The following is a 24,287-nucleotide window of genomic DNA, read 5'->3' as shown; positions in this document are numbered from 1 at the left end:
ATTATCGCCTAGCTCTCCAGACCCCTAGTTTTGAGCCCCTAAGACCTTCATTAACGCCCCAGGCCTTTATCCCAGCTGTGTCCCGACGTGCACGCCATCCTCAGTAATTCCACTCCAGTGCCTAGACTCCTCATTCTTTGAGGATCCCCATTCCTCTTCCAAGCTATTTTCCCTGTAAGTCCTTCTTCATCCTCTTCAGGTTTGGTTAGCTGAGCATATATAGTGGATACTCAGAGTGTCCACAACATAGATGTCCAACTGTGCTGGAGACTTCTCTATAGAAGCAGAAAAAGACCTTCAAAGCATTTCATTGGTTGGTTCCTTGTTCATGGACGTGCAGCCTTGGATAAATCTGTCACCCACCAAACTTCTGGTCATGTTCCCACAGTTTATTGATGTTTGGCACCTTTGTCATGTTGGAAATTACTAATCGGTCACTAGGCTATTGGCCGCTCTAAATGGCAGAGTTGTAGCCAGTTAGGCGTTTTGCTGCAGCCTCCCTGCAAGCGGGCCACGCTTCAGAACGGAATGCGAATTGCTCTGAAGTGGGAGCTGGTCTCCGGCAAGAGCTGGGTTTGGCAGGGCTCTTGCTGAGGTTGAGCTGACCTCTAATTATGTATTTCAGTGGGCAAGAGAGCAACAAATTGCTAGGTTCTCTTCCTGCACTTTAGTTTTACATCCAACCCTGTTGTGATTTTTTCATATCTAGACAGACTCATAAGGAAACTTTAAAAAAGTCTAAATAGGGCTTTTGTGCATGACTGTAAATGATTATTTTTAGGTGCGTCTCCTTTTGCCTTAGGGTGTTGGGGCCTGTTGATTCTAAAGGGTCTGTTCTTTGATCTAATGTTTTCTTGAGTTCCTAGTGTTTGGCACTGGTCAGAACTGAAATCAGAGACTATGAAACGGACGTTTTACTCCTTAGTAGGTTTTTTTTTTTAAGCCTTTGCTTTGACACCAAACAGAGGACTTTGCAATTCTCTTTTGTCATTGGGTGGCGGAAACACAGGTAAATTAAAACGCGGGTCGCTCTGGCAAGACGTTTGTCACCTATTTGTGCATATTTTGATTGTTGCAGTTTAGCGTCTGAAATATAAATGTTATAAACCAGCTTTGAGTGTCGCAAACTATTTCAGAGTCGAACCAGCATGTAAGGAGCCTTGAAAATTGTCCCTGGAACTCAGAAGGAAAGTTATTTTTGGAACCGAAACTAGTAAAACCCATACCTAATGGTGTGATTAACTTAACTTAGCTAAATAAGGTTATCTTAAATGAGTTGGACATCCTACAAGTCAAAGCAGGAAGAGCAGGCCTGAGACAGGAGATGTGGCTGAGTGAGAAACAGCTGTGGCTCGGAAGACAGGGCAGGCGGGGCAGGGTGAGGGCAGCGGCGGCCAGGGGGCCCTGAGAGCCAAACTGCCCGGGGGGCTCCCGAGCACCAGCTCTGACTGGAGGCAGAGCCTTGGCACTTGGGGTCCCCAGAGAGAGCTCAGCTGGGGACTTGGTCGCCCTGGCCCAGGCCTGCTGGATCAGAAGCTCTGGGCGTGAGGCCTGGCGTCCTGTCAGCACAAGCCCCAGAGGTGGAGGATTTCTGTGCTCAGGGACACTAACCCTGCAGGACAACTGCAGGGATGGGCCTGTGGCCAAAGCGGGCGGAAGCGTGGCTTCTGCAGTACCCCCTCGTGGCTGTCCACACACGAGAACTCCCCGGTAAAGGAACCCGTTACTTGGCCCTGGGGTCCCACGTGACTGGCCACAGGGCCCTTCCGGTGCCTCATTTCCGCGAAGTCCCCGTGGAACGCGTTGGGAAGAAGTGCTCTCACCCTCACTGAGGAGGCTGGCGCAGCCCCTCTGCCCAGCGTCTTCGTCTGGCCGCGGGCCGCCACGCAGGGGAGGGGGCGCCCAGCGCCCACAGGGGCCAGTCTGAGCGCAGTCATCACTCCCGCTGTCACTGCTTTGGGCCGGCTCAGTCACTTGTGAATTGGAGTGTCCAGTGAGTCCCCGGGGCACGCAGGCCTTGGACTAGGCCCGTCAGGTGCCTCTTCCCACCCCTCTTGAAATGCAGTGTCCAGCCAGCTTGCCGCATCTGCCCCCCACCCCAGTCTCGATAGCACTGTGGCTTCTAGAAGGTGGGTGTTTACAGTACAGCCTCTACTCCCTGGCTTGAGATTGCCTGGGGGGGGTGGTCACTGAGCTAGAGGAGCACCTGCTTCCCCTGCTGTCCCCCCACGAGCGCCTCCTAAGTGGCCTCTTCCACTTGCTCAGAGTGGGTAGGGGTCTGCAGAAGGCGGGCCTCCTCTGCTCGGTAGGGCCTCTCTGTGCACAGCTTAGGGACACCTTTGTTTTCCTAAAAGGTTTGGATGAACTTTAGCTCTTCGCTGATATTTTCAAGGTTTAAAAATAATTGTTTTTCCTTCGAAGACGATGGCTTAACCAACAAAAGATCTGCTGTTGGGTGCCAGCTGTCCTCCCAGCGTTCACGTAGATCTGGCTCGGGCCTGTCACATCTAAGTCCTTCGCAAAACAAAACCCTGCCGCGTCCCTGAAAACCCTTTTGCCCAGAGCTGTGATGTTAGCTCAGCTGGTGGTGCCGCTTCCTCTTGAGGTGGGAGCTGAGACACCTGTGTGGGGGGCAGCCCGCCACCACCGAGATTTGTCAAGGCAAGGAGTGTCCCTGTCATCATCACCGGGTCCTGGTGTCTGTCCTGGCCCATCTCTCCTCCGCTCTGTCTTTGGGGAAGAGCGCCAGGGAAGCAGGGACAGGTTTTCTGTCATTGGCCCCAGAATTCTTGATGAGAGACTCAGAGGGGCGCCCCGGAGCTGGCAGGCAGGCACCCGCCGCACACCCCTTCTCTTCCCGTCACCCACGTGTGGTCACACGGTTGAGTGGCAGGCCGGGGGCACCAGAGCCCTGGCGGCTCGCTCCTGGCATCTGCGGGGACAGCCAGGCCCCTTGTTGCTGCCGGGGCTTGGTCTCACCTCCCGGTGAGCTCTTCATCACCAGCAGTCTCCTGGTCAGCGTGGCCGCAGGCTTCGTGGACGTGAACTAGACCACCTGGTGTTCCCCACGGGTCATTACCTGTGCACCGCAGGAGGAGGCGGGACTGAGGGAGGAGGGGGTGCTGTTGGAACGGGAGCTCACCTGGACCCCAGAGAGGTGGGTGGGCAGGGGTGCTCCCCCTCCCTCCCCCGTTACGGGCCCAGCAAAGCTTGTCGTGGGCTCCCGCCACCAAGACTTGTCTGCAAGACCCAGACTTCATTGCGACCAGGTCCAGAGGGACACCGCCGCTGTGTGAAGCCCGCGACACTGAGTGAAGGAGCCCTGGTGGTAAATGCCGCCGGCCTGCCTGGGCTTTGCAGGCGAGTCAGGGACCTTACCCATCTTGGGGGCTGTTCCTGCCTCGCGATGCACAGCCTCCAGCCAGCAGGAGCCTGTCCGCGTCCAGTGGGCTCACTGCAAAGCCTGCGGGACCACGTACAGTGTCAGCTTAACCACACCGGGCGAACTCGGGGGATGAAAGGACGCTGGAGACCCAGTCCCGGCCCTCTGCCCCGTGGCGAGGCTGAGGCAGAGCGCCCAACTCCAGGCTGCTCTGGGGGCTTGTGTGTAACGCGTGCTCCTTAGCGTGAGGCTTAGTTTCTGCCGAGGCCTGTGTGTCCTGGTTTGCAGCCTGAACTTGGAGCTTGTCTAAGCAGCCCTCTGCTTGTCCAGGAAGGGGCGTGTGCAGGGACCAGAGCGTCCTCCAGCAGCTGGAATGTGGGATCAGAAAGGCCAGCGTTGCCCTGACTTTCGGAGGGCGAGGAGGGAGAGGAGGCCGGGATGGAGCCGGGCCTTAAGCACTGCGCTCGGCTGCGCCCGTTCAAGCCTCGGAGGTGGAGGTCACTTCGTCTGCACTGTAATCATCTTCTAGAACAGTTGTTGCTTGACCGTAAATCAGACTTTTATAGATGTTTTATTAGAACTTGACAAGTAACGGTGAAAAGTTTAATCCTGTTAGGTTAAGTAATATGGTTACTTGACAAGGAAACTTGAAATAAATTTTAGTCCACTGTGCATAGAAGCTTAATTGTTTCACGAGTATTTTTTAAGCCTGTGGTACTGAAAACAGACGGGCTCACGAGTGGGAGTGCGGAACGGGCGCGGGCCTCACCGCTGCTCCCTGTGGAGGCTCTGGCGGCCTCCCTGCCTCGCAGCTGGCACGCTTCACCCCCGTGTCTAGTTGGGGGTGGCTGACGCTGTCTCGTCCTGAAAGCAGGCAATTTGCATTCGGTTTAGAGCGCTTCTCTCCTTTGTGTGGTGGGGTCCCAACAGGTGGGAGAGGCAGGAGGAGGGGAGGGTACCAGCTGAATGGGCGAAGACCCCGAAGCTCAACCTCTGAAGTGGTTTGCATTTTATTTGATAAAATAGACTGTCTCCCTTTTGTGTGGCGTGAATGCCGTCCATCTGCTGGGATACTTGCAGTGGCTGCTGGCGCCTCTATAACCGAAATTCTCCCTCATCTGCCTCCTTCCGGGCCTTCCCGCGGCTCCGTGTGAGGTGTGGGCAGGCCCCGCCCCAGGCTGCCCCCGACGGGGTGCGCCGTCTGGAGTGGAGCCCCGGCCGCCTGTGGACGCGGGAGCCCTCGGGCCGGGCAGGGGGCTGTCCTCTGCCCGCCAGCGTGCGCCCTGCCGGAGCAGCGTCGGACTCCGGCTCTGCATTAATCCAAGTGCGTTCCCCCTCCCGTGGACCCCATCTTTGGGGGGAGGTGCGGACAGTGAACAGAAAGAGGGCAGCACGGGCAGTGGGTTGGGGGGGTAAGTCCTGGGAAGGGGAGTGGGGCGGTGGGAGCGGTGCAGGGCAGGGTCGCAGAGCGAGGGGCCCGCCACGTAGGGGCACGGCAGGGCTGGGGCGCGCCCAGAGGGTCCAGCTCGAAAGGGGCCGGGGGAGCCGCGCTCTCCCTCCTCCGGGCCAGCAGAGGAGGAGTAGCTTTCAGCCGGGGCCGCATGACCTGCTTCCTCTGGAGGATCCCCGGCTGCTCCCTGGAGGACTGAGGGCCAGAGGCCCACTGGCCGGCAGGAGTGTCACGGGGATGGGAGGTGCCCCACCCCGCGCCAGCTCACTTCGTGAGGGGCTGAGGGGCTCGGGGGGTGGGTTGTGGAGGGTAGTAGCGCTTGTCCTCCAGAGCGTTCAGGTGTTTGGGGGGTAGCGTCCTTTTGCGAACGGGAGGAAGGACGGCCTTCCAGGTGGAGTGCACTCTGGGGTAGATGGGGTTTGGCCCAGACTTGCCAAGTGAAACAGCTGGCAGCCCGGGGCTCTGTGGCCTCACTGTCGTGTTCGTTTCCAGGGCCCAGCTGCCGTTCCTGCCCTTGGCCAGGCACTGCCCAGTCGGGCTAGTTTTCTTCCACATCCTGCTGTTGAGACACATGTAAAATTTGGACAGAAGGGTGGGACTTGTGTCCTCTCAGTGTCATGTGGCCTCATCCCCAGGTTCTGACCTTTGCTTGATGACCGTTAGTTCAGGGCTCAGACCCAGCCTCAGTGAACTCACAGACCTGATTGGGCAGAGATGCACATCCCTTCTGTCCAGTGGGAAAGGGAACCCTGCTGGCGCTGGCCAGCTCTGTCTCAGCTGGGCTGGTGCTGGTGGCTATGTGCTTGGTCCTCTCTCACCCCGAACGGGTCCTTCAGTCACCAGGTCAAGGGCATGTGTGACACCTGTTCCCTCTGCAATGTATGAGTCATGCTCTTAGCTTTTTGAAACTTATACCCTGATACTGACTTAGGGTGGACTCAGCGTAGGGACCCCTCATGCTAGTAACTTTACCGAGCATTCCGTCTGTTAGAGGCGTCCAAGGAAGGACTAGGCCAGCGTAAGTTCTTCTTAAACGTCCCACAAAGCATTTCAGCGCGGCCGGACTGCTCCTGAGGCACCGCTGCTTTTTCAGGCAACACCTCAACTTTCTTTTCTTTTTCATTTCGAAGCCACTGGCAGCTGTACCCTATTTTGAAGGGCTGGTCTACCTACTGGGTGCCTGGGACCCTTGAAGGCGCTTCGGAGGCCGAAAAACCTGAGTAGGAAGGTGTAATCTAGTCTCTGTATTACAGCTGGGGTGACACAGGCACAAGGAGACTCCTACGTTTCCCAGCTCCTCGAAACCTGGTGGCAGAGCGGGTGTGGGCCGGACGCTCTGCCTCCGGCCGGGTGTCCTTATGCTGTCCGGCACTGCCTGCCGCATTGGGGTGGGACACAGTGAGGCTGGAGGACCTTCGGGGTCCATTCAGGGCGGCGGCCCGGTCCCAGCTTGAAGGGATGGTGGGTGCACACTGACTCCCTCCCAGGAGGGCTCCCAGGGTGCTGCTGCATGCGGGCGCCCACCCCCAGCAAAGCCTGTTTCCCCACCCGAGCATCCCCTGCGTCAGGCCAAGAAGAATTTTCCACCTTTTCACTGGGAAGGTGCGAGTTGATGCTGAGCTGGACGAGGGTGACCTGCCAGTTGAGGGCGGGCTGCCCTGCCTGGAGACTTCGTAGAAAAGCACGCTTGGGCCTTCCCTGGCAGTCCAGCGGTTAAGACCCTGCGCTTCCACTGCAGAGGGCGTGGGTTTGGTCCCTGGTGGGGGAACTAGGATCCCACATGCCATGTGGCCAAAAGCAAGGAAAATCGAGCTCAAGGTCCGTGTGTCATGAATGTAACAGGAGGTGGGGAGGTTCCCTGCCTGGAGGTCTCCTCTGCCTCCCGGCTACTGCCCAGAGGTCCGGCCCGGCACAGCTCCAGGGCAGAACGCCCCGCCCCCCTCGGCCATCCCGTGGGGACCTGGAGCCGCTTCCTCACCGGTAGAGCAGGAAGGGAGACAGTCGCATCCCAGGGTCGGCTGTGAGGCTTTCCCGGGGTCGCGAGCGACAGAGCTGCCTTGAGAGCTGAGTCCTGAGCAGGAGGGAGGAGGTGACAGCGGCCCTCGCGGCACAGGCGCGTCGTGCGGGTTGGCCTGGCCCCGTCCATGCGTTCCGGCCCGTGACATGGCTGCATCCTGTGGTCAGGGTGGGGTGCCACGCTCGCGAACGGGCTCCTGCCCTCTGGGGTGGCCCACGGCTAGTGAAGAGAAGGTGTGAGATGTGTTGGGAGTACAAGGATTGTCTGTACGTTCGAGAAGGGGCCACGTTGTGCAGGGCCTTTTAAAGAAGTTGTCAGAGGAGACGGCTGCTTCATTCCACGTGTGACCGTCTGAGGGTTTGGGGGGGCGGGCGTTAGGGTGGCAGCGTCGGGGGGCGCCGAGTTGGAAGTGGGGCGTGTTCTTTGTCTGGAGGCAGCAGGACCAAGCGTGGAGAAGATCCTGGGGGGACCCTCCGCTTCGGTGGAGGGTGGGCCGGGCGCCTCGGGTGCGGCGTCTTCTCTGCCTGCCTGGACGGCGGGCCGCAGGCTCTGCAGCCACCGAGCCGACTGGACCTCGGGCGGAGCTCCAGGACCCTCCTGCGTAAGAGCTAGCTGCCCGCCAGGCAGGCCCCACAGCGCGTGACCTGTGAACTTGCTCCGCTTGGGAAGAGAGGCTGGCGGGGCTTCTCTTGCCCTGGCGACCGCTCCTGGGCAGGGCCAGGGATGGCCCCTGTGAGGAGGCGACGTGTGTGACACTGAGGAGGAACGTGGCCGGCCACTCAGAGGACAGCGTCCGCCCGAGGACTGTGTCCTGTGGGCTGAGAGCCGGGCGCGTCGTGGTGGGGCCGGTGTCCCCGCGCTGGCCGGGCAGAGTCTCGGGCTGGGGTGGGCACCGGGCCCCGACTCGGCTCTGCGGGCCAAGCAGCCCGTGGAGCCTGCGGTTCTCGTTTGCGGTCGCGGAGGTGTTGAAGCGGGGCCGTGTGTGAAGCCAGCGCCGTGTTAGAGTTGGGAGGGCCGGCACCCGGGCCTGCGGCCTCCTCTCCCTGCGGCCGCGCGTGGCAGCCGTGCTGGGTGCTGTCTGCGGCCTCCTGCACCGGGAATCCTGGGAGGTGTGAGCTGAGGAACAGGACGCGCGGCCTGCGGTGCACAGACGCGTAACACGCGGCCCCCGCAGGTACCCTGAGGTTCCCAAGTTTTCTACATTTATTTCTATAACACATACTTATTAAGAAAAATCTGAAAAACAAAAAAGTGGGCCCAAGTCCCACCGTGAAAACTGCACCCTCGTGAACGGCTTTTTCTGTCCGGGGCTGGCTCCCTTGTGTGCATAATGTCAGCTCTTGAAGCAGTTTTCCGTTTTCTTTCTGTCTGGGTCCTAGAGCACTTTTTTTGAAGATGGAGTGAAAGTGTGCCATGGAGATTCTCAGTAAGCCCTGAAGCCCTGTGTCTGTGCGCCGGGGAGGATGTAGCAGGAGCGCGGTGGCGAGTACACCCACAGCCCGGCCGCCGGGGCGGAGGTGGCCCTGGGAGCCCAGCAACCTGCCAGCCGTGCATCCTGTCCTGCGTCTGGGCCTCTGCCGCACTAAGTGGATGAGAGTATTAACTGTTCTTCCTCAGGTCCTTGTAATTGGAGACTGCAGAAAGATGTGACCTGTGATTTGGGAGGGCTCTGTGATTTTTGTTTTCCATCCATTTAAATGTCCTCGAGATGAACCGGTTTCACTGAGGCCACATTAAGTGCAACACTATTCGGTCACTGACTGTGAAAGCAGAACTTTGGTTTTGTTTTTTGTTTTTTTTTTTTTTTACTTGATTCTTTGCGTTATATTAACGTCGGTAAATATTTTGTATGATTACAGAGGAAAAAGGCATGTTTTTTTTATAAGATTTTTTTTTTTAATGTGGACCGTTTTTGAAATCTTTACTGAGTTTGTTACAGTATTGCTTCTATTCTGTGTTTTGGTTTTTTGGCCCTGAGGCATGTGGGATCTTAGCTCCCCGACCAGGGATCGAACCTGCACCCCCTGCATTGGAAGGTGAAATCTTAACCACTGGACCTCCAGGGAAGTCCCAAAGGCATGTATTTTTAAGCAAAAGTAGTGTATGAGGTGGAAAAAAAAAGTAATGATTGAATTGCTGGTATGTAGAAGCCGTCATGTTTGCATAATACTTAGTGATGGGCAGTATTTTCTCTCTCCTTCCAGGCATGCTTTTAATACAACCTCTGGAGTCTCAGGTCGTAGCAACACTCAGAGAAAACCCGTTTGGCGTGATTTATAACCTGATGACTAGTTTAGATGGGTGGTGTCTGTCGGAACTCACCAGCGCCTCAGGGATGGACCGTTGTCAGTTCCCACTCAGAAGTCACATGGTGCAGACGGCAGCTAGCGGGACTCGCCCCGTCCCTGGCCCGTCCCCTCCGGCCGGTCCTGCCCGGGTGCTTCTCTGCTCCTCTGTGTGTCTGCAGAGGCCGCCAGCTCATCTTGCTTCCCCTGCAGCCCATCCCCCTGTAGGCAAGGAGCCAGGAAACATTTGGGAATCTTACAGTCCCAGAGGAAGGGAGCAAATCTTTAAAGGGAAAACCTCCCTGGAGGATGTTGGGGAGACCGCTCCTTGGAAGCTGGTGACCGAAGGGACGAGCTCCGCCCTTACCGCTGGGTGAGCTGCGCCTCGGGGTCTCCAGGGCACAGCTTCGTCTGTACAAACTGCCCCCGCCCGCCGTCTGGCCTGCAGCGGGCGGGGGAGGGGAGGTGTCAGCAAGAAGGAAGGCAGCCAGAGGTCACCCATCTCCTGTTGGAAGGATGCCACACCACCTGGGAACTGTTCTCCCCCAAAGCTGAGATCTAGGTCCGCGTGTTTACAGAAAACCCCGGGGGCAGGGGGCACTCACAAAATCCAGATGGTGGGAGACCGCGGGTGTAGAAGACGGGCCTTGTTTGGACGCGATTTAAACAAAGTAAGCAAAAATGGGACGGTTAGGAAGATTGGACTCCCGACCAGATGTTTGTTGCTGCTGAAGCATGTTGGTCTGAGCTGGTGTGGCGCCCGGAGGACGCTTGTGCTGGGAAAGAGGTTCTTCCCTTTTGGAGGCGCGTGGTCGGCTATGTTGAAACGACTGGCTGGCGGAGGCCCACTTGGCACCACTGGGAAGGGGCTCAGGGTTTGAGTGAAACAGGACTCAACTGTGAGCTGGTTAAGTGTTGATATTAAAGGTAGGAAAAAAGATATTTGAAACCGCTCCTTTTCTACTCCCGAGAACGACACCAGTTGTCTGAGGGTGTGGGAAGGGCCTCGGGGAAAGGGTTCGGAACTGCTTCCTTGGTGTTTGCACACAGCTAGCTGTGTCTCTGGCCTGAAAGACCGGGGGCCAGACGCTGCCGGCCTTTCCTCTCGTTCGAGTGAGTACACGGGAACGTTCTGGCTAAATGGCCTGGACCATGTGCGTCCAGTTAAACTGTAAACACTGGCTCGGTGTCCCTGACGGAGGGCCGGCCATGGGCTGATGGCAGCCCTCTGTTCCCAGCGCTCTCATCCGTCTCGGGGTCGTTTAATTAGGAGACCGAGGAGGCCGCGGGGCGATTTGCAGGTTAGGCAACAGCGCTGATGAGGGTCCCATCCTCTTTCCCAGCTCAGCTCAGGACTGTCCCGAGCGTGGACGGGCTTGCGGAATGGCCCGCGAGGCTGCGGGCCTGGGTGGACCGTGGGGACGGGCCCGCACTGACGGTCTCACTCCTGCTTTTCAGACTGGGCCGCTGCCATCCGAGTCGCCGCCCTGGACTGTGCGGAAGAGAAGAACCACGAGGTGTGCCGCGCCTACGAGATCCACTTCTACCCCACCTTCCGGGTGAGAACCTCCTCCCTGCGCGTGGCGGCGGCTTTAAGTTGAAACCCACCAGCTGTGTAATTGCTGCGCTTTCAGCATTTGGGGCGGGCGTCTTGAAACGTGGGGGGTTCTGTTTGCAGAGGGGCGCCTCTCCTCCCACCCTGCTGGGTTGCCCGTGTCGTGGTGGGACGGTACCCGCAGCTCCTGCTTACACCCGGCGAGGGGAGGTGGGTGAGGCCTGCGGGTGGGGGAATGGCCGGGAGCTGCCCTGAGAGCCTGTCTGAAGCCCCCAGGTGTCGGTGTGCGGCGGCGATGGGTCTGGGAGCTGGTGTGTGGCCGGCCTGCCCGGCCGTGTGCCTGCACGGCTGTCCCTCACACAGGCCTGTCCCTGTCTCTCCCACTAGGGGGCGGACTGGAAGCTGAGAAGCAGACCCAGGTCTGTGTGCGCACGTGTGCGGTCACTCGCCTGCACCCGAGCGCATCACGGTGACTTTACATCTCAGGGAAAATGCTGAGCTATGGAAGTGACCTCTGAGAAGCTTGGAGACCCCCCTGCCTCTCAGCCCTCACATCCCACGCTCTCTGTGGCGCAGTGTCAGATGCTTCTCCTCTAAGTGTTGACCTGGTGACAGCCGTGCATCCGTCTCCTGGCTGGGCCGTGCCCACTGGTCGGCCTGGTGCCCCAGCCCCACCAGAGTCACCCTCCCCTTGAGCCCCGTGTCGAAACGTGTTACTGTTTTATTTTCCTGTCTTATTTTGTTTCAGCTTTACACACAGGGCTGTGTGTGCTGTGTGTGAGCTCCGGGCCGCCTCTTTCCTCACAGGACGTTGCTAGAATCCCCCGCACACTGGGTGGGGCTGGGCTCCGCCGGCAGCACGTTTACCGCCACGGGCCCTGAGCTGCCGGGCACTCGTGTGTGTGTCCTGTGCCGCCTGGCGCCGGCCTGGAGGGCGGTGCTGGGCCTTCCCTGCTGACGGGTGACAGGGAGTGATCACTACTCCGCGGGTGGCCCTGTCTGTTGGTGTCAGTTGCCCGTTTTCCTCTCCCCCGTGTGTGCTTTTCTGACTGATTTACAGGAGTCCTGTGTCTTCCCGACACTCGCCCTCCTTCAGCTATGCGTGTCCGGGGGTGTCAGCACCCAGCCTGTCACTGTTTCCACTGTCTTTACTGTGTCTTTTAACGAAGAAAGTTTTTAATTTTGATGTAAAGTCCTTTTGTTCTGCTCAAAGACACTTGATATAGTGCCTGCCCTCGTCTCTAGGCGTTTTTGTGTCATTGAGCGGACATACCGCGAACATGTAGCACCAGGAGCCTTTAGGGGATGCGCCGTCTGCCGTAGCTCCAGCCCTGTTGGGGCAGAAAACGTAAAGAGCAGGGTTCCGCTTGGCACTGAGCAGCCGCTCGTGAACCTGGAGGGAAACACTGGAGTCCACAGAAACACACAGAAATGTGGTTCGTCATGAGTCAGCGTCACGTGTCTGGAACAAAGGGACTAAAGCTCTCAAAGACGATGGTCGTTTTGTTGCTTAAAAATTAAACGTTTACAGACGCCAGGCAAGGCTGTTTCTTATTTGTTTTGTGTTTTTCTTCTTAGTATTTTAAAGCATTTGCAAAGGACTTTACAACTGGAGAAGATTTTAAAGGTAAGGACCTAAGTGTTCTGTTCTACCGTCCTAGATTCCTTCCCTCTTAGATGAATCTGTTCACGTGAGACTAGAACACGCCCTGGTTGGGTCTGCCCCTCACCCCGGCTTTGGCGCGTTTACATCGGCACATCGGCCCTTCCTTTCCTGTAAGGGTTCAAACGGTCCTAGTTTCAGCGAGAATTCTTTCTTCTGTGCTTTGCCTTCCTTGGCAAATATGGTGGGAAATTTATTTTCTTAAGTAAACTTTTCTGGAAAAAAGAAAAGTTTGAGAAGTGCACACATCACAAGGGCACCCCGATGAATTTTTGTCAGTGATCCCCCCCAGCTCCCCCCAGGAGCCCACAGTGAGGGCAGTCTGCCTGCCTCTGAACTTGGTGTAGATGGACACATGCCTCTGTCTCCAGGCCGCGTGCGTGTGTGTGCGTGGGGGGGATGCCCCCCCGTGGCCGTGTGTCCCTGGAGCTCACTGATTCCCACGCTGGTTGCTGAGAGGCCTCCCGGCATGTGAATCCACGGCCGCATGCGCTCGCCCTATCGGGGCCCTGGGGGGGGACGGGCGCTCAGCAGGCAGACGCGGCCGTGACGGTGGGTGCCGCCCTGCAGGGCCGGACAGAGAGCCGCAGACGGTGCGGCACACGATGATCGACTTCCTGCAGAGCCACACGGACGAAGGCAGGCCTCCCGGGTGCCCGTCTTTGAACCCCATTCGGTGCGTAGTGCTGTGAAAAGGTGGCGCGCTGCAAGCTGAGTGTAATTTTGTAAAGTAGCGACTTGCGTTAAGTGACGTGGGCACTGGTCTGCGATGGCCTTGAAAGCACTGAAAGCCTCTTTTCCTCTTCAAAGGCCCGGGGACGTTCTTTCTCTCATTGACAACAGCGGCGGCCGTTACGTGGCTGTCTTATTTGAAAGCAACAGCTCCTACGTTGGACGTGAGGTACTGTCTGCGCCTCTGCCAGTGTCGGGTCTGTGTCAGATTCCTGTGAGGCAGTAACTACGTCCGCCTGATCTGTTGTATTCTCGGGATTGGCGTTTGTGTTATTCAGCAGACGCACTGGTTACAGAGAAGCCTGTTGGGGTGAGGCTCTGCCTCCAAGGGGAGAGGAAGCAGCTCCCGAGTGCAGCCTGGTCCTCTGGGTGGGGGGCCTGGTCCCCCGGGGGGTGGCCAGGAGGGACTCACGGCAGACCTGGCCCTCGGGACGCGCGTCTTCCCTGAGGGCATTCTCTCTTTCCTAGGTGTTATTTATTTATTTTGCGGTACGCGGGCCTCTCACCGCTGCGGCCTCTCCCGTTGTGGAGCACAGGCTCCGGACGCGCAGGCCCAGCGGCCATGGCTCATGGGCCCAGCCGCTCCGCGGCATGTGGGATCTTCCCGGACCGGGGCACGAACCCGCGTCCCCTGCATTGGCAGGCGGACTCCCAACCACTGCGCCACCAGGGAAGCCCTCCTAGGCGTTATGATCAAGGTTTTTTCTTTGCTGTGTTCTGAACTCCCAACTTTTTTGCCCAAGTCCCAGGTTCTGTAAAACAGTGTTTCTGTCGTGAATCTTTGCTTTGTCATCACTTCACACGTGTGGGTCTGAAGCCCTTGCCTTTGGCAAAGTCTCAGTAAAATCCAGGTGCCAGGAGCCGGGCTGGAGGACAGGGATCCTTCACCCCGAGGTCTCCTAGGGATGAGAGAAGACACCTCACTCCGGAACTTAGCCCCGGGTGCCATGTTCCTCCCTCTGCTGGCCTCTCGACTGTTCTTCCGAGGTCGGGGCTCTGGGAAGGAAGGGTGGTGGTCCCGGTGGGGCTTTGGCTGCCAGGCGGGTGCCCGGTTCCTGCTCTCAGCAAGGCCCCTGGTTGGGACACGGCTCTGTCGCTCCTGAGAGGGAGGTGGTTCCGCACCCGACTGTCCGGGTGGCACGCCTGGGGCTTGCTGTCAGTCTTTCACTCTCTTCTAGCTCCTGAGATGCCACCCGGGGGTCCCACTGCCACTGCCCCCCACCACTGCGCCTTCAGCCTCAGCAGCCCTGGACTGGGCAGCTCTGGAGGGAGGAACGGCTGACCGGGGACGCTGTCAGCCTCCCAACGCAGGCCCCGAGGGTGGAGGGGAAGCTGGAGGCTGGGGCGCGGCCCCAGCTCACGTGGGGCTGACCGTCCCTGTCTGACGACTGAGGGCCTTGGAGGATGTGTGAGGAACACAGCACAGACCCCTCTGATGGTCTGCTCGGTGAGGAGGCTGTAGTTCCTGCCGTGCGACAGTCGGGGGCCTGAAGGGGCCACAGAACAGGGATGTCGGTGGTCTGGCTTAGAGGGGATGAGCTGCGATGCTGTGAGAAGCTGCGTTCGTCAGTCCGTTTCCAGAGGACCCTGCCGTCCACAGCGAAGGCGACCTACTTTCTCGTTGCCCAGGTGATCTTAGACTTGATTCCCTACGAGAACATCGAGGTGAAGAGAGCGCTGGGCTGGGATAAAGCCTTTCTGCAGAAGCTCGGTGTTTCTTCTGTCCCCTCGTGTTACTTGATTTACCCAAACGGGTCCCACGGATTAGTTACCGTGTAAGTAGAGTCTGGCTTCAGGGATGTTTGTGACACCACCGACACCCCCAGCCCCTGGGCGCTCACTGCTGTGTGGGGTGGTGGGGGAGACCGGCTGCAGGCCCCACACGGGCGCTCGCCTTGCTGACACCAGCAGCACCATCATGAAAATGCCGCTGGCCTCTGCGCTGGGTGCCTGCACACCCGTAGATAAACTCGGCTGAAGAGGAGGCAAGTTGAGGCGAGGCTGGGAGAGCGTCACAGGCGGGGAGGTGAGCTGCCTGCCTGGCCCCCCAGCCTCACGCCGGAGACCCCAGGCCAGCCTCGCCAGCGGCCCCGGAGCTCTTGGCGAGGCACCACGTGTGGACACGGCGGCGAGAAGGCGGGTGCTTTCCTCCCTCGGGGCTCCTGTCTCAGTCTCTGGGAAGTTTAGCTGGGGCACCGAGGGTGCTGCCCCCAGGAGCCTCAAGCATGCCGTAGTTCCTTGGGTGTATTTTCTATTCTTTAAAAAAAACGGAATTCAGGGTAAGCCAGGAGGTCTTACCGGGGGCGCCCGGCTCTACAGCAGACCTTCCTTGAGCAAACTGCTCTCTTGTTTCGGAGAAAAAGCTCGTTTCACATTCAGAGCGTCATCTGTGCACCCTCAGCACAGAGCGTCATCTGTACACCCTCAACATTTTTACATTCAGAGCGTCATCTCTACAGCCTCAGCATTTTCACATTCAGAGCGTCACCTGTACACCCTCAGCACAGAGCGTCACCTGTACACCCTCAGCATTTTTACATTCAGAGCGTCATCTCTACACCCTCAACATAAAGTGACGTTGATATTTTTACCAGTAACTGCTGCGTTCTTCTTTGGGGAATGAAAATAAGCTCTGGACCCTTTGGGGGGCCCCTGAGCTACCTGGGGAGGGCACAGTAATGGCCTTCACAGCCCTCCACTCTCCGCCAGTGGAGGGGCCACTCTGCAGTGCCCGGGAGCCACCGGGCTGTGAGGAGGGGCTGGGCGCTCCTTCCCCCTCCCCGCCCGGCTCCTGACGCCCACGCGGAGCTGGCAGCCTGTGGGCAGAGGATGTCGGAAGCACAGGGTAAAGCTGACCTTGGCAGGTGCTCAAACCAGCATAGTGCTACGATTCATTTCTGTTCGGTGGGGATGTTATGTTCTCAGGTGGGGGGCCAGCTCCCCGAGGCCTGGGCTTTGCCACCATCCCACCCCGCCCAAGATACCTGCAGGAGATGCCCAGAGAATGGCTGGGCTGGGTGGTGCACGTCACCCTGGAGTTACAGAGGGAGGGCTGCTCTGACCCTGGGGCCACAAGGCGCCTGCGGACGGGGGCCGGGCCGCCGAAGCCCGCCTCCGAGCCCGTGCCCTGCCCTCCTCTTTCTCGCAGCGGGAAGCCTCTCCGATCGTTTTTCTCCTCTTACTTGAAGTCATTGCCGGATGTGAGGAAGAAATCGCTTTCATTGCCTGAAAAACCCAGCAAAGAAGACACCTCTGAAGCCGTGGTGTGGAGGAAATTTGACAGGTGAGTGACGCTGCTGGGAGTGTGTGGCTGGGGGTCCGGGGGTCACTGCAGGGCTGCTCGTTCAGAAGCCCGCCAGCCGCCTGCCAGCGCTCGGGGATTCTCCGCGTTGTCTCCCCGGGGTGGCGTCCCTCTGGGGTAGGAGCCAGCATGCGGGAATCTACGTGAAGAGAGAGGCGCCCACACTGACCTTGTAGCGTTTCCTCCCAGGTCGAAGCTGTACGCGGCTGACCTGGAATCGGGGCTGCACCACCTCCTGAGGGTGGAGCTGGCAGCCCGCAGGTCCCTGGCCGGGGCCGAGCTGAAGACACTCAAGGACTTCGTCACCGTCCTGGCCAAGGTGCATGGGCGTCTGGGCTTGACCACGCGACCTTGCCCGTCCTCCACTCACCCAGACGCCTGCCGTATGCTGGGGGCCTGCGGGGCACAAAGCTCCTGGCCACGTGGAGACGCCTGCGCACTGGGAAGGGGGGCGGGGACTGTGCAGGGCAGCGCTGCGGTCAGAGGCCCCTGCCGGCTCGGGGCGAGCGGTGCCCGGGGAAGGCCTGAGGGCCAGCAGGACGAGCGGGGAGTGGGCAGGAGGCCTGTGCGTCGGGGAGCTGGGAGGAGAGGTGGGGAGCGGCGGGCCTCCGGGCAGGAAGACGGCTGCGGCCTGCGGTGTTGTGTCGGGTGGGCCCTGGGCGGGGGGCACACGGTGGCTGCTGTGTCAGCTCCCGTTTAGAGGGGAGCGGCTGTCGGGGTTGCATTCCTGCCAAGAACTCTTAGCTGCAGAGCTGAAAGTCCAGGCTTGTGGTGTTTTTCTGGGCCCAGAGCCCCTGCGCTGGGCAGAGGTTGGAGCAGTCGGTCATCCCTCTTCCCTGGGAGTGGACCTGGGCCCCTGTTCTGTTGGCCCAGCAGCCCTGGCCGTGGCCCTTCCCCTCTCTGAGATCTCTCTGAGATAGCCCAGGCCCTAGACACGCCCCGCCCGCTGTTGGTCTCCTTTGGTCTCCTTTGGGCTTGTGCTGGCTACGGCAGCTGTCTCCAGAGGCCACCCTTCATAACACTGTTGTTACCTAAGCGATAAGGAAGCTTAATTCTGAAAGGTTTCCCTTGCCACGTGTGTGCGGTCCCTGACAAGGTGCTTCAAGGTGCTTCACAGCCAACACTTCCGCTGGTCAGGGGTTACTCACGCTGTAAGATCTTTGAAGAAACTCAGGAGGTAGAATTTACGTTTAAGGGAATAAGGAGTCACCTGATTTGTTTCAAATGAATAAACGGAAGCTGTTTAGACAGTTCTCCTCACGCTGCGCCCGCAGAGGTCGGAGCCCCCCCACCGTCCTCGTTCCTTAAGGACGCCCCCGCTGCCCTCCGCGTCGGGACAGGGGCCTTGCTGCACACGTGCCTCGCGTTCTCTGCCCTCGTTCCAGTCCAGCGTCACACTGGAGGGCTCCACACGTGGGCAGAGCCTGTGAGTCAGATCAGCATAAATCATTCTGAATAACTTTTCTACCCTTTACTTAAACTTTAAATGCTGGTCCGTTGGTCGTGGTGCCCTGGAACCAATGTTTGCAAGACCCAGGTTTTGCAGAGCTGAAGATGCGATATTTCTGCTCTGGCTGTTTCTGCAGCTGAGGCAGCGACATCTGTCTCAGCACCGTTGTTAGTAAGGTCTCAGCCCAGGTTTCTAAGAGCTCTTTCAGCCTTGAATTTGCACATTTCATTGGAAGCATCTAATCGAAGTTCATCACAGAAGGACTGCAGGACCGCTGGGATCCTTGCACTCGAGGCCTCCCGGGCCGCCAGCGCGGCCTGAGTGTCGACGTGGAGTTAGCCAGCAGTGGCACTTTGCGTGGAAGCCTCAGGGGTGTGCATACCTTTTCCAGTTAGTCTGACAGTCAGAGCTGGCAGCGGGGGAGGCGAGGGAGTGTCAGGACAGCGGGCGGGATTAGCGTGAATTACCATGAGGAGCGTGGGATGAGTAGGCAGTGATTTCAGAAAGGCCCACAAGCCCTTGACGACGTGATAAATAAGGCCCCCAGCGGCCGTGTGGTCCGTTGTCGTGAAGTGGCCGCCGGGCGTGAGGATGCGTGGCTGTGTCCCGGGTGCCGGGCGGTGGTGGAGCTGCAGGAATGGGGTCCAGTGCGGGCTTCCCCCTTGTCTGTGTTCTGGGGAAACTCTAGTTCCCCCAGAGACCCCCATTCCTGTTCTCCGTCGGAGCCTGGGTGGACTGGAAACGCTTGCTCCCTCCAGCTGGTGGGTCCAGGGCAGGGCAGGCCCGGTCTCCGCCGCTGGGAGGCCGCGCCGTGGGGGCCGCTTCCCGACCCGTCCTTGAGTGTGGTCTTCCCTGCTCAGCTGTTCCCCGGGCGGCCACCGGTCAGGAAGCTGCTGGAGACGCTGCAGGAGTGGCTGGCCAGCCTGCCCCTGGACAGGATCCCCTACGACGCCGTCCTCGACCTGGTCAACAACAAGATGCGGGTGAGGCAGCCCCTTCGACGAGCATGGGGGACCCCGCACCTGCCCTCGGCCGATGCACCGCCAGTCTCCCTCCCCGGTTCTGCTGCCCGGTTTCTACGGCAACCTCCAGCTCCCTCTGCCTGGGTCTGGGACAGACGGCCAACCGAGACGATGGGGTTTTGTCAGGCAGTGAAGCATTAGGGTTTGTTTTCTATTTTTTTAGTGAACTCATCTAGATTTCACACTTAAAAAAGTAGTGAATGAAGGTGATGGGTCGAGCTGCCATGCAGGCCGGGCGTGCAGCCAGGGTCTTGGGCCGGCGTCGGTGGCCACAGGCTCCAGGGCGTAGGCTCCCTGGGGTCTGATTCCAGCGGCCCTGTGGGTGCCGGTTTCTAGCCTTGGCCTCTGCTCCATGGGACCTGAGCCGTGTGACGGGGAAGGTGGCCGAGAGCAGGGGCTCCGACCCACAGGGGCCGGGCCTGTGCAGTCACCCGTGGGGACCGAGGGGCCGGGACGCCCGCGGAGCGCAGTTCACAGCCCCACTTCTGGGCTATTACAACCCTTCGGCTCGCTGCTTGTAAGGTGAAGGTCCTATTCATTCAGATGGAGAATTGCCTGACAATTGAATTTTTTTGTTATTAGTCTTCTCCTATGAATCTCATTGTAACTAATTCTAACTTTAAAACAAGATGGGTGTCAAAAAAAAAAAAGCTGGGTGTCTTTATGCTGCCTAGGGCTGCTTCATGAGGACACGGGTGAGCTCTTCCCTTCTCCCCAAAGACTGGAAAAGAACGGGCCACGTTTCCGTATCTTGAGAACTCTTTTTATAAAATAGAGACTTTTTTTTTCTCTCATTTATTCGTTATTGGATTTAAATTTACACACGGTGAGATGTACAGTTGAAGTTTTGAGAGACGTGCTCCGTGTGTAACCACCGCCCAATCAAGACTGACCACATTCACCAACTTTTTTTGGTTTTTTTGGCTGTGTTGGGTCTTCATTGCAGCACGTGGCTTTCTCCAGTTGCAGCTACTGGGCTCTAGGCGCGCGGGCTTCAGTAGTTGTGGCTCACGGGCTCTAGAGCGCAGGCTCAGTAGTTGTGGCGCACGGGCTTAGTTGCTCCGCGGCACATGGAATCTTCTCTGACCAGGGCTTGAACCTGTGTCCCCTGCTTTGGCAGGCGGATTCCTAACCACTGCGCCACCAGGGAATTCCACCACCAACTAATTTTAACAATTCAATTATCTCTTATTGTTTTCCTACCCCCCCCCCAGATTTCTGGAATATTCCTTACTAATCACATAAAGTGGGTTGGATGTCAAGGAAGCCGACCAGAGCTGAGGGGCTACACGTGTTCTCTGTGGAAATTGTTCCACACTTTGACTGTTCGAGCTGGGACCCATCCAAAAGCGCTGGACGGCACAGGTGAGCTGTCCCCACCTGGGCCACCCGACACGGGTGCTGCGCTACTGCCTGCCGGGGCCGTCCCAAGCTCACGCAGAGGGTGACGTGCCTTAAGGGGGCCCGGGGTCCATTCTAAGGAGGGTGGAGGTGAGCGTCTTTTCTGGAGGTCTGCTCAGCCCCCGTGCCGGCTCGGGGTACCGGAGCCGAGTCCCCACCCTCTTCCCTCACGGCCAGGGCCTGGCTGACCCCTGGGGATGGGAGTCATGGGCGGGGTGAGGGAGCGCTGGCCAGGAGTGCCGCTCGGTGTCAGCGCCTCCTTTGCTTTAAAGAACACGGGAGTAAATGAAACACATTTGGAGAAGCGTGTGGTGACCTGGTGTTTCTAGCAAGTCACCTGGAGCAGCGCGCGCTCCTTATCTCGCGGCGTCTGTGGGGCGGGCGCTCAGGTGTGGCCTGACCAGGGTCTTCGGCTTCGGGTCTCCCAGAGCCTGGGTGCAGAGTGCTGGCCCGGGACGGTGGGGAAGAGAGGAAGAGACACCCTCCTGACACTTGCGCCCCACATGGGGGGCTATCCTTCCTCGCCGTGTGGCCTCCCCCTAGGCAGCCGGCTTCATCGGGGCCCTCGGTGGTGTTAAGTCCGTCACCTCTGCCATGTTTGTTCGTTAGAAGTGAGCCAGTAGGCCCACGAGGGTAGGCGATGACACAGACGTGGCTACAGGAGGTGGGACCACGTTTATATCCCACGCAAAGTGCTAAAAAACGTGTTGGATTTTTGGATCCTCTCTGGACTGCGTTGTGTGTATGCCTCTCAGTTTCAGCGGGCCCCTGACAGCCATGGGAATGTCTGCTTTTAGTTCCGTATCTTATTTTATTTTTTATTTTATTATTTATTTGTTTGTTTGTTTATTGGCTGCGTTGGGTCTTCGTTGCTGCGCGCGGACTTTCTCTAGCTGTGGCGAGCGGGGGCTACTCGTCGTTGCAGTGCGTGAGCTTCTCATTCCAGTGGCTTCTCTTGTTGCAGAGCACGGGCTCTAGGCGTGTGGGCTTCAGTAGTTGTGGCACACGGGCTCAGTAGTTGTGGCTCATGGGCTCTAGAGCGCAGGTTCAGTAGTTGTGGTGCACGGGCTTAGTTGCTCCACGGCACGTGGGATCTTCCCAGACCAGGGCTCGAACCTGTGTCCCCTGCATTGGCAGGTGGATTCTTAACCACTGCGCCACCAGGGAAGTCCTAGTTTTGTTTTTTTAATCATTCAGGTTCACTGACGTCTGTATTAAGTCAAAGTGAGGTTTTGGGACCCACACCGTCCAACTATTCTTTCCAGTAAAATTGTAAAATTCTTTTAGAGTTACCTTTTGCTGTGTAACAAATGAACCCCAGACGCCGTGGCTTAAAACAACCACCAGGTTTTTGCTCATGGTTCTGGGGCTCGGCTCTTTGGACGGGCTCACCTGTGGCCTCGCTCAGGTGGCGGCGGCTGACTGGTCTAGACTCAGAAGGTCGGGCTCCCAGGCAGCGCCAGCTCCCCACGGGGCATCGCCACATCCGGGAGGGGCCTTGGGGTCTGGGCATCACTTCCGCCACAGCCTGTTGCTCAGACAGGCCTCATCCAGCCCAGGTTCATGGTGGGGAGATAGAGGCCGCCTGTCGGGGAGAAGCAGCAGAGGGGCATGTGGCGTCTTCAGACATCTCTACCACCCCCGGCCCTGCTCCAGGTGACGTTGGATTTCCACTCCTCCGGGGTCTAGTGGGAGAGGTGGGCTTTCAATCGAAAATTCTCTTAAGAATCTCACAGCAGAACACGTAGGGTGCGTTCAGGAGAAAGCTCGGGAGCCCAACAGCAGGTGAGATCAGAGCCTCAGCACTGCCCGGCGGGACGCCGGCCGCGGCGCTGGAGCCCACGTCTGAGACGTGAGCCTCAGTTGTGCGGAAAGTTCTGCTGAGAACAGGGAGACACGTAGAAGGAGGTGGGGACAGCAGGGAGGAGGTCATCGTCGGGACGCGCTGTAAAGTCCCGCAGCACCGATGCCGGCAGAATGAGGGCAGCGGGATGACAGAGCACACAAAGAAGGAGGTCTCGAGCGCGCTTTCTCCTCGTCGCGCAAATGGAAGCAGTATCCGAGGAGTCTGTCTCACGCCGAAAGAATTGGGTCAGACTGAGACCCGGATTATGTCTTGGGAGGGTTTTCCTCCTTGCTGCACGCTTAAGCCCCATCGACTGAAAAGCCTGCGCGGCCCCTAATCCCCCACAGGTAGGGGTTTAGGTTCTTGTCCACTTTAAAGATTAGGGTGGCCCGAGCGTGCAGTGGGTCGGTGGGGGCGCGGGAAGGAGGATTACCCCGCCGGGTGCGGCAGATGCCAGCCACAGGCCTGCAGCTGGGACAGCAGCGCCCGGCTGACAGTGAGGCCGCAGCATGTGCACGTGGCCTCGGGGCTGGGTGCCCCCTGGCTGCCCTGGGAGACACTGGGAGCCCGGGGCAGGTGGCGGCGTGCGGCTTCGGGCCTTCTCTGAGCGACACGAGCAGGACTGCCGAGGCTGACGGCCCACGAGGCCTCTCCGGGCGGGTCCGGCTTCCCGGGCGTCAGGACCGCACTGGCCACAGAGAGAGGTGGCTCGTGAGGGCTGCCGTTAAGAGGGGCTCAGCCTCCAAAACCGCGTCTTCTTTTTTTCCAGTTATTTTGCTGGATTCCTTTCAGTGCTGACATTTAATCTGCTTTAATCTCACAGCCTCTTGTTCGCACGCCCAGTCCCCCGTGTTAGTGTCTGGACAGGACTCTGGTCCAGGCCTGTGCTGCTGCCCCTCTGCCATCCTCAGGGGTCCTCCTTTCAGTGCATTGCAGGCTGCGTCGTCCTGCTCTTGGGGACATTGTTTTCTGCAGACGTCTTGCCCCTCGCTCCCAGGGCCTTTACTCGGCACCCGTTGTCCTCCCGTTAGGGTCTGTGTTTACAGCCGGTGATGAAAACCGTCTGTGTGGCTGGTAGATGCTGGAGGGTTTCCTCACACGGAGGGGCTCGGCCTCTTTGAAAGAGTGCAGACCTTCACCAGCCTGCCACCCCGTCGCTCCCAGAGGGAGCCCCAGCAGCTGACCAGCCCGTGACCGTCGCTGCCCCTTTCGTGGAAGATCCGCCACAGGGCGGGGCTGGCAGCAAGCCCGGAGGCCCCTCCTAAGGCCTGGTTCGTGCTCAGGCTTGTGCTCCGCAAGGATCCCAAAGCAGAGCAACTGCAGGTTCCGAGTGAGCGGCTGCCACGCCCGGCAGGAGCTCCGGGGTCCGCGTGTAGGGCGGGGAAAGTCGCACGTGGGACTCAAGCCTGGGGCGAGCCCGGACCTCTGGGCGTGGGGTAGGGGCTCCTGGCAGACCTAATAGCTCCAGGGCTCTGGCTCGTTCTCCTGCGGGCCAGCGCACGTCCTGGAGTGGCTCCGGCAGCTGGACACAGGCGGCCGTCCGCTCTTGCGTTGCGCGCATCTGGCGCGGTGTCGGGGCAGCAGCCATCTTGCGGTCGCAGTGGGTGTCTGGGAAGGAGCCGTCTCTTCCCGTGTCCGTGCGAGGACCCAGGGGGCTGGCCCGCGGCCTGTATCAGGCACTCAGCTCGTCCCTGGCTCCCCCGATGCCACCCCAGGCCCTGCGGTTCTGGTGGAAATAGTCCGACATGCTTTGGTCCCTCCGCAGGGTTTGAAGACGACCCCCAGGCAGTGCTGCAGGCCATCAGGAGGTACGTTCACGTCTTCTTCGGGTGTAAGGAATGCGGTGAGCATTTTGAGGAAATGGCTAAAGAATCGATGGATTCCGTGAAAACCCCGGACCAGGCAATCCTCTGGCTTTGGAAGAAGCATAACGTGGTCAACAGCCGCTTGGCAGGTGAGCGGAAGCCACTCCGCGTGGCCTGTGCCTGGGTGCGGAGCCCGAGCTGTGGGTGGCGGGGATGGCACCTGAGCTGCGCCACCGCCCTGCCTGCCCGCCACGTGCCAGCCTGCCTGCCCGCGGGGCTCACGGCCGGGTCGTCTGCCCTGACCAGATGTCAGTTTCCTGGTGACGTTGGCCAGGGAGCTGCCAGAGACAACAGCCATTCCCGGCTGCCAGTCCCCGG

General features: G+C 59.0%; 1 protein-coding gene across 1 annotated transcript in view; it reads left to right on the top strand.

Moving 5' to 3' along the window:
* The window catches only part of QSOX2 (quiescin sulfhydryl oxidase 2), a 29,194-nt gene that overhangs the window by 613 nt on the left and 4,294 nt on the right, over window positions 1-24,287 (top strand). The window contains exons 2-11 of the mRNA XM_004284984.4: window positions 10,593-10,693; window positions 12,268-12,316; window positions 12,923-13,028; window positions 13,163-13,253; window positions 14,714-14,859; window positions 16,233-16,367; window positions 16,575-16,704; window positions 18,696-18,818; window positions 20,072-20,222; window positions 23,870-24,058. Coding sequence (XP_004285032.1) covers window positions 10,593-10,693; window positions 12,268-12,316; window positions 12,923-13,028; window positions 13,163-13,253; window positions 14,714-14,859; window positions 16,233-16,367; window positions 16,575-16,704; window positions 18,696-18,818; window positions 20,072-20,222; window positions 23,870-24,058 — 1,221 coding nt within the window. The remainder of the gene's footprint in view (window positions 1-10,592; window positions 10,694-12,267; window positions 12,317-12,922; window positions 13,029-13,162; window positions 13,254-14,713; window positions 14,860-16,232; window positions 16,368-16,574; window positions 16,705-18,695; window positions 18,819-20,071; window positions 20,223-23,869; window positions 24,059-24,287) is intronic.

The sequence above is a fragment of the Orcinus orca genome, chromosome 6 (genome assembly GCF_937001465.1).
Source record: "Orcinus orca chromosome 6, mOrcOrc1.1, whole genome shotgun sequence".
NCBI lineage: Eukaryota > Metazoa > Chordata > Mammalia > Artiodactyla > Delphinidae > Orcinus > Orcinus orca.
The sequence above is the reverse complement of the archived record's forward strand: the minus strand, read 5'-3'. Positions and strand labels throughout refer to the sequence as shown.